The sequence below is a fragment of the Nicotiana sylvestris genome, chromosome 11, assembly GCF_000393655.2.
Source record: "Nicotiana sylvestris chromosome 11, ASM39365v2, whole genome shotgun sequence".
NCBI lineage: Eukaryota > Viridiplantae > Streptophyta > Magnoliopsida > Solanales > Solanaceae > Nicotiana > Nicotiana sylvestris.
This window is the reverse complement of record NC_091067.1, coordinates 87,556,030-87,565,124: the sequence shown is the minus strand read 5'-3', so window position 1 is coordinate 87,565,124 and position 9,095 is coordinate 87,556,030. Positions and strand designations below refer to the sequence as shown.

At 36.4% G+C, this 9,095-nt stretch overlaps 1 protein-coding gene across 1 annotated transcript; it reads right to left on the bottom strand.

The window, feature by feature from the left end:
• Window positions 1–1,122: 1,122 nt before the first annotated feature.
• On the bottom strand, window positions 1,123–7,988 carry LOC104226973 (microtubule-associated protein 70-2-like). Its single transcript, XM_009779093.2, has 11 exons — window positions 7,403–7,988; window positions 7,191–7,276; window positions 5,839–5,904; window positions 5,590–5,760; window positions 5,336–5,506; window positions 5,062–5,217; window positions 4,819–4,965; window positions 4,627–4,698; window positions 4,013–4,543; window positions 3,742–3,929; window positions 1,123–1,640 (listed from the first exon to the last, which is right to left on the bottom strand). The coding sequence occupies exons 1-11, from the start codon at window positions 7,629–7,631 to the stop codon at window positions 1,601–1,603; spliced, it is 1,857 nt and encodes a 618-aa protein (XP_009777395.1). The 5' UTR covers window positions 7,632–7,988; the 3' UTR covers window positions 1,123–1,600.
• Between the last annotated feature and the right edge of the window lie 1,107 nt (window positions 7,989–9,095).

The following is a 9,095-nucleotide window of genomic DNA, read 5'->3' as shown; positions in this document are numbered from 1 at the left end:
AAAATCTAGTTTAGGGTAGATTTTGGGTGAAACTTGTTCTCCCACTCATAAAACTTCAAAAAAAATTTAAATAAAATGCATGTTCAAATATAATTTCAACTTTCAAAAATTATTTTTTCAAGTTTCAACTAAATCTATGTCCAAACGCTAGCTAAAAGTTTGAAATTATCTGAAGTTGATTTTGATCAATTTCAGCCAAATTCTGACGAAGCTTCACGTTAAAGAGCCCAAAGTGGACGAATTCTGTGCCTGAGAAACCCCTTGCTTAGCCTTTTCAATGAAATGTCTTTTAACCATATCTTAACTTGGACTCAAGGAATTCATTCACAAGCACGTGAAGTAGCGTGAAGAAAGCATGAAATCGACTGACAAAACCACAAAGCTAAAGTGACATCATTCCTACATGGGTTTATTTGCATTATTTTGACAAAGTAACCATTACCCATGTGGTATCCTGACAAGAATTATGCTCTACACAACCCCCACCCCCACAATCCTTCAAGAGTGACGTTTAAGGGAAAAACAACAAAGGAAAAGCTTCTCAACTTCAATTAAATACCCCACTCAACACCCAAAAAATAAAGGTAAAAGAAATTCACAAATTAATAAGTCTTTCAAACTTCCATTTCCCTTTGTAGTAAAACTCCAAATATTCTACTTCAGTAAAATAGCCAATTGCTCAAAGTTAAAAGAAATACCATTTGCCTCTACCTTGAAAATAAGACTACTTACTGGGCATGGCATTTCGGAATAACAGTTGCGGAAAACTACAAACTAATGAATTTATTCTTTGCGAGTTTTCTTATATCAAATCAATCCAATTTAGAGGAGCTGGCCACTTTTTTCATGCCTCATTTACTCTGTAACTTAAAGCCTCCACCATACTTGTAAGCGTCTAGTAATGCTCATTTTGTGGAGGTGCAAACACTTCAATCATTCGATAACTTTAAATATACCACAAAATGTAACCTCTCTAAGCACTACAAGGAATGAGGTAAGCAGAATAGCGCTTAATCATAATTAGATATTCAATTGGTTCAGAGAAAAATTATATAGCACTAGGCTAGATAACTGTACTACCACGAATACTCTAATCCAATGGGGTAGTAAACACAAAAGGTATCACGATCAGAAGGGGCAAAAATTACCATCCTCTGTTTACAAGAATATTGACAAACATGAACCAATATCATAACACACTAAAGCTGCAGATTACAAATATAGACTGCAAACAAGTTGAGGAAAGAGTAGAGAAGTAAATGCCAAGAGCAGCTACCTATACAACCACACCACTCAAGCTATTCTGGGAGAAGTTAGCTCAACTTTGATAACTTGAGTATCTTTCCAGCTGATTTCTAAGCAGAAGGGGATCAGAGTCAAAGTCAGAAGCACACCACATTTCATCTACTGGCCTTTTCCGGTGTTTGGATAGGCTTCGATCTTGTCACAACCAGAGAGCAGAGAGATCATAGTCATTGGCATGCTTGTTACAATTTTACAATAAACCATTAGAGGAAAATAGTAGAGTTGTCAAGTAGACTAGGAGCAGAGGAAGTCTATGCAGAATTTCTTCACATCTGTAGTTGGGGTTTCCTCAATGTTATTGAGTGTTGCGTGTTAACCCACTTCGTGCCGCATTTCTGCAGATAGTATAATACTATTTGAAGTAAAATTGAAAAACAAAAATAAATAGGATAAAACAGGCACTGGGAATTTCAAGGAGCCACAATCCAGTATTATTCCTAGCCCCCATTGCAAGGTAAACAGTAATTGCAGAAACATTCAAATTAAGAGCAGCTTAACCAAGTAGCAATATTCAGATAGGGAAAGCACAATGATACTAGACATAGTTAGTCGGCTAGTTTCTTAACTCTGCGGGTACATTGATTGTAACGCGGTTCGAGATACATTTTTACAACGTTGCAATTCCTTGTAAAAAATAATAATAGTAATTATGAAAGCGGTAAAAAGTTAAAATTTGCACATAAGTTCATATTTGTATAAAATCAGATAATCAAGCCGAATATAACAGTTGAGCGACCGTGCTAGAACCACGGAATTGAGTTGGAAACTGCAGCATCTGCCCTTCCGGTCATACCAAAAGTCTAGCCAACTAACTATGTTAAACCAAAAAGATATGTTAAACTCACACTCCAACCACCAGTAACAAACTTCTATCAACACGTTGAATTATATAGTTGTTCCACATGAGTTATGTAAAAGTAAGTGTTTTATAAAGGTCTTGGGCCACTCTGTCCATTGTCTTACGTTTTGGTAGGGTATTCGGATTTGTTTCACATGATATCAGAGCCCACCTTTAGTAAGCTCATTTTTACACTTTTAAGTCAGCATTAAAGTTCATGTCTGAACTCCAAAGTCGGCTTACATGCAAGGGAAGGTTTGGAGTCATATTGCTGTCCCATGGGTTGTTGTAAAGGCTTCCAAAGGAGCCTATAAAGATCATGGACCAAACCCATTGCCTTAAGGTTTGGAGTGGATGATCTATTCTAGGCTTTAGGCAATTGCCATTTTATTGCAGGCAACGGGAATATCAGATATTTCACCATGCAACAAAGATGTCTAAGAACCACATCCACCTCCCAAATTTCAAGGCATTTCTGAACCTTAAAAACAATGGTGGAAACAAGAGCTACAACAACAACCCAGTGTGATCCCACAAGTAGGGTCTGGGGAGGGTAATGCGTATGCAGACCTTACCCCTACCCTGGGGGTAGAGAAGGTGGAAACAAGAGCTATAAAGATTAAACATGGAAGCAGAAATTATATGCATATAGGTGCATCCCAAAGCATGTACAAAATGCTAAAAAGTATTCTTTGTTCTTTCTTGAGTAAAGTAGTCATAATTAAATAATTTATATTAGACATCATGAGATGACATGCAGATATCGCAAGAATAACCTTTCAAGCTAATTTTTATGGGTAGAAGAAATATTGCAAGTATTTTGTTAGAATTCTCAACAAAAAAATTGCAAGTATCCAACAATGTATTGTTTTCCCTCACCTGTTGTTGAGCATAGTACAGAATAGAATGGGTGATGACAAGGACGTAGAGTTAAACCTTTTTCCCATTTCTTTCAATGGGAGATGAAGGGATTAGAGCTCTCCGTAGTTGGATAATGGTTCCTTTATTTATACTCTCGAGTCTTGAAGGTCTTTCTCTGTTACAGTTATACATCATGGTATTAAAACCAACAAAACATGCTTCAGAGCTGGACCTTTAGGAGGAACGTAGTCCATAGATCATAAGAAATGGTTCCATAGCAATAGGGTGAACTAACGGAAAGGAAAGAAACTGAAGAGCTTTTGATGAGGTTGATAACAATTTTTAACATATTACTGGAATGTTTTTGTTTTCATAAAATTCTGGAACTAATGAGATTCCGATTAGCATGGATAATTGGGTTCTCTTTGTAGGGAATCAATTTTTTTGGTGAGATTCCCAACTTTTCGTATGTCCCTCATATAGTCATATACGGAGTGCTACTATTTTACATCAATATAACTATTCCTTGATTAAAAGAAGAGGCGGCATTTACTCTCTTCTTTCCATCCAGTTGAATTGGGTTATCAAAAGTTTGCCCGAATGTAAGAACTATCTGTTAAGGGGTTGCACGTGCACATGCACATCAAAAATTAATAAGTGAATAAAGAATAACATACTGCTTTATAGATAACTGGTTGTAATATCATATTGTGTTAGGTTAAAAACTAAAGGCATACCTTCCTGGAAGCAGCTGAGAACTGTTTGCTGGACCTCTTGAATTTCCAAATCTTTTGGCTCTGTTCTCATGATCTTTCTCAACACGCATGGCAGCCACCTCCTTCTCCATGGCAGCAACCTCCCTTCTCATTTTTTTAGCCTCAACCTCCATGGCTTTTGTTAAAGTCTCTACTTTCTTAGCTAACATCTGAGTTACAAAGAAGACGGTCAATCGTAGCAGAAATATCATAGTGAACGAAATCATAGTATAGCTGAGCAATCAAATCTAACCTCAATGGCGTCATCCTTGTCTTTAAGACTTTGATCCTTCTCATGACCTGCTTTTCTCAAAGCAATCACTTCCTTTTGCAGCAAATCATACAATATTCCAGGTATACTATCCTCTCTTTCTGTTACTTGTGTGTCACTGTTCTTTTCAACTTGACTTGCTTTCCAGGAATTATTCTCAGTCTCATTGTCTTTGGCTACATCACACGACTTGCTGCTGTTGAAATTTGGACCTGTACCATTCAGAAGGTTTTTGCCCCTGTCCAATGACCTTGAGCCACCGTCAAACGACTTCGACGTCCCTTTAGCATTCTTCAGCACCGTACTGGACCCAGAAGATCTAAGCTGAAATGATGGTGATCTCTTTGGTAAAAAGCCATTGGAGGTCAATTTGGAGATGTTTTCAGCGCCTCCCAGTGATTGCCGACGTGCAGGACCATTGCTTGAACTTCTACCATCTGGTGTACTGCGAGTAGCTGAGCTAGATGATCTTAATGTCTCTTCAAGGACCTTAAGCCTCAGTTGATATTTCTCCTGAGGAAAATGATAAATTTCAAGTTATAACGAAATTGAAACAATTGCATTAAAATGCACCCTTTATTGGACTGAATTATTACTTTTAACATGGCTTCTGATTTTGCAGCTCGTTCAGTGACTGCGAGCTTGTCACGCAGCGTTTGCATCTCACCCTGTAGAATAGATTTTGGGACACCAATAAGAGCTTATTAAACTACATAAACGGAATGCATTAAGTTCTATAGAGACAACAGACTGTACTATCTCATAGTGATCAAGTGATACTATTATACCTGCAAAAACCTCCTTTCTTCAAGCCACTGTTTCACAGGCATTACTTTATCATTGGCATCTTTCCACTCATTAGCAACCACAGTTGCTACCCTATTAGCTGTTACCTTGGCACGTGCCAGCTCCCGGTCAAGAGTTTTTCTTTCTTCCTGGAAAATGGAGCAATATAAATGTCCCTGCATTTAGAAGTGTCTGCATACAAACTGTTTATAGTATGATTCAGAAGTCTAGCTAGGATATACTACATTCATCTCTTGAACTTTCCGTTGATAATCCCGGACAGCATTAGCAGCTGCACCACCAGCAAGAACAGCCTCCTCAAGCTCACGTACTGATTGCGTAAGCTTTTCAACCTCCGCAACCTTTTGGCGATGCATTCTGTCCAGTATTTTATTTTCTTCCTGATGTATGTATTGAAACAAGATCAGTAAAAAGAGAATTGATAATTAAAAAAAGCTAAAATGAGAGAGTATTGCAATGTTCAAAACAGCAGAGGCGCCATTCCTGTGATCAACATACCAGGCATATTTCTATCTGTTTCATCAGCTCTTGGTTCTTGTTCTGAAGGTCATCCACCATAGAAGCTTTTGCTAATGCTGACTGCACAGTTCTCTCAGCATCAAGTAAAGCTGCCTCTTTTGACTTTGTAAGACGGTCCAGTGCTTTATTATCATCTTGTAGCTTTGCAATCTGGGAAAAGGCCAAAGAATGAGAAAATATATGAAGGTGAGCTTTTACCGTACCACAACCAGTTTTGAAATACGTGCACACACCTCCTGACGAGCAAGCTTGAGTTCAGCCTCCAAAGGCGCAAGGATGGCTTCAATAGGCGGCATATCATCATCTTTTTGAGCAGCATGGACCCTTCTAAGAGTGGCTTCTGCTGCAAATTGAGCTGCCATGGATGCTTTCTTCTCATCATTAATTTTCTTAATTTCAAGATTCTGCCAAGCAAGAAAAATTATTCACAGTTATAGAAAGCTTAAGAAAAGAAATCTTGACGAGAAGAATCCGCGATGTACCTTGCTTTCTAAAAGAGATTCTGTCAACTTAAGCTTCTCGTCAACCCTTGACAACTCATCAGTGAGCTAAAATTAGGACAAAAAAGAAATCTATATTAGCTTTTCCTCTTGTTCACTGATGAATAGCTTTACAATCAGCAGCAGCAGTATTCATCAATCAAAATGCATGATTGGATTTATAAAGGCAAGACATAAACTAGAATCTTGTTGCCCTAAACACAGGAAAAATTCAAATAATAATCTAGACCCGATTAGACTACAGCTTCCAACTATGAACCTCAATCTTTTATTCAACTCTTATGAGTTGGAAAGGAAAGTCACAACATTCTGATTTTGGAATACGCTGCCCTCCCCATATAAACATGGATTGCAGGAACATATCCAGATCTTCATATACTGCACATGTAACTTCCAATTCACACATACGGCTCAAAAGATCCTCAATATCATGAGTCCAAATCAATAAAGAGCATCCTATTGCCCACCTTTCTTTAAAGCTATCATGAGTCCAAATCAAAAAAGGGCATCCTATTGCCCACCTTTCTTAAAGCTAACTCTCAAACTGGAAGAATTTAACATGCCGTTAGTTAAATAACTGCAAATTTCATTTATAGAAGATTTTGTTCAAATCCATTTGAAGTAGGACAATTACACCAATGGAAATTACTCCATAAGTAACCCAGCCAAGTGATTGTTCAAGTCCTATGATTTCTTTTTACATTAAGATTTATGAAAACCAAAAAACAATTATCTATTTCCTAGCAATCAAACAATCAAAAAATCCTGCACTTTTCCACATAATGCAACAAGAATGTAGTTTCCCTTTCTTTTCTTTTTTTTCTTTTTTGGCTTTGTATTGTAACATGAATAGTTAATTCATGTAGCCAACCAAACTAATTCATCAAGCCGTATTTGATACTAAGATGCATCTTGTAATATATGTTTAACATAGCTTTTCGGATCCAGGATTTGAACTTTATGGGTTCCATTTCAAAATTCTACTACAGCCCATTTGAATTACTGGTTCAAAATTTATCATTTGTACTTATTTAGTGGGTATTTTAACACATATAAATGGTGCGAGCTAAAGCTACTAGGTACGGATGAATCCATAAGTTGTGAACTACATCTGCCCCTCCTAGTCTAGGACTACTTATTTCCTTTTGATGTGTCTCCACAAAAAAAGGATAGATTCATTTCTTACTCTTTCCTTTCAATTTCTCTCACAAACTCTGCAATCTCTACAAAAAGTGTTGTAGAGATTTTCTGATACGGTGCTCACATTGTGCTATAAAACAACATTTGAACAACAATAAGACCAAGGAAAGTAAACCGTCAAAAGAGCAGAGAACCTCTTCAACAGCCTTTTCACGCAGTCTTTCCGACAATCTTAATGCCTTGATCTCCGCTTGAGCCTCAGTCAATTCCCGGTCCTTATCTGTAAAACGACACGGTATCAAATATCAATCACAAATTTCTAAAAAAAATATATATACATAACAAAAACGGCATCGTTCTAACACCAAATCAGGCATTTGGATCCAGCGAGCTAAGCATGACTGACCTCTGACTTCATTCTCGAGTCGATTGAGCTCCAACTTCACCGGATCCGACCCGTGAAGTAGGTTTAAGAACTCGTCGGCGTCAAGGCTTGGCCTCATCACCGCCGTCCTCCGCCGTGAACCCTTGAACGACGCCGACACTGTCAACGGTGTAGTCTCACGCACATTGCCGCCGCCGTTTTCGCCGTAACTGAACTCCTCGCTCCCGTCGCCGGAAACAAACTCCGACATCTCTCTCTCTCTACTTTTCCCTCTTATCTCTCACATCAAAATACGCTAAAATATTTCTTCCAGTCAATCAGTGTACAATAAGCAAGGGAGATTTAAATCTGTATATATAATTGGTATAATTCTTCGTGTGTATTATATAGAGAGAGAAACTGCGTGGAATGTTGAGTTCAAAATGATACTCCAGAGAGTTTCTCTCTCTTCAGTGCTTAAACAAACTCTCTATATTTTGAGAGTCCTGAAATGCAGTGCTTTTGGGGCTTTTCTCTCTCTATAAAATCTGATTAAGAGGAGAGAGAGAGAGAGAGAGTGTGTGTGAGTGTAAGGTGTTTGTGAGTTGTGTTTTAGCTGGGTTGATCTGAGATTTGAGAACAAATAATGTTGATATTTGCATTCTGTTCAAATGCTTTTTGAACTTGATTTGACTATAGTGCCCCTTCATTAAATTTGGTTTCTAAATTTTGCAATAACGATAAAGTTTTGTCTCATTTATGTAGTCAGCATCAAAAGCACCAAAACTCCAAAGATATTTAGTGACTGTTTGGACATAACAATTGTAAAATTCCAAAAAGAAATTCAAGTAAAAATGATATTTAAAAATTAGAGTTGTGTTTGAACATGAATATAATTTTGGATTGTTTTGAAATTTTGTGAGTGATTTGAGTGAAAATTTTGAAAACAATTTTTTTGGAGTTTTTCAAATTTTTGAAAAATTCCAAAATACATTTTCAATTGAAAATTGAAAATTGAAATTTTATGACCAAACACCGATTTAAAAAAAAAAATCTTATGCCCAAACGGGCTCTAAATACAACTCTAGTTAAGAGGATTAATTCTAGCAATAATGCATTAAATCATTATGGCTGGTTTTAAATTAAGACTTTTAGACTAGTCTTAGAGAAGAAAAGAGCAAATCTAGTATCTAAAAGAAACAAAATCACTCGTACTTTCATTAAGAGAATTATTTTACTTAGCAGGTGTTTGGACATAAAAATTATAATTTTTGAAATAGAAATTAATATTTGGAGTTACGTTAAAAAATAATATTTTAAAATTTAAAATTATGTATGGACATGTATTTTACTTATAAAAATATTGAAGTTTTATAAATGGAAAAAAAATCCCGAGAAACTTGAAATTTTGGTATGTGAAAACTCATTTTCATAAAATTTCAAAACATACAAATTTCAAATATATTTTTGGAAAAAATAAAAGAAAAAGAATTATGGACGAACGAGTCCTTAATACGTCTGGTTTCTTGTATTAGAAGGGATAACCGTGGTACGAATGTCTGTATAATTTATCCTCCATTTAATTTCTGGTTTTAAAATCCGTGCAGCTAATTCTTGTATTAGTTATAAATTAGTTTTGTGTATTACTTCCTCTGTTACTTTTACTTGGCACGTTTTAACTTTTCACACCCCTTAAAAATAATAAATGAAGTCATAATTTACCATGATATTAATA

Excerpts from the sequence above, each read along its gene's own strand:
- LOC104226973 (XM_009779093.2), bottom strand. The coding sequence starts at position 7,631 with ATGTCGGAGTTTGTTTCCGGCGACGGGAGCGAGGAGTTCAGTTACGGC. Across the intron at positions 7,277-7,402 it reads ACTCGAGAATGAAGTCAGAG|ATAAGGACCGGGAATTGACT; the intron begins GTCAGTCATGCT and ends GTCGTTTTACAG. Across the intron at positions 5,761-5,838 it reads AATCTCTTTTAGAAAGCAAG|AATCTTGAAATTAAGAAAAT; the intron begins GTACATCGCGGA and ends CTTGCTTGGCAG.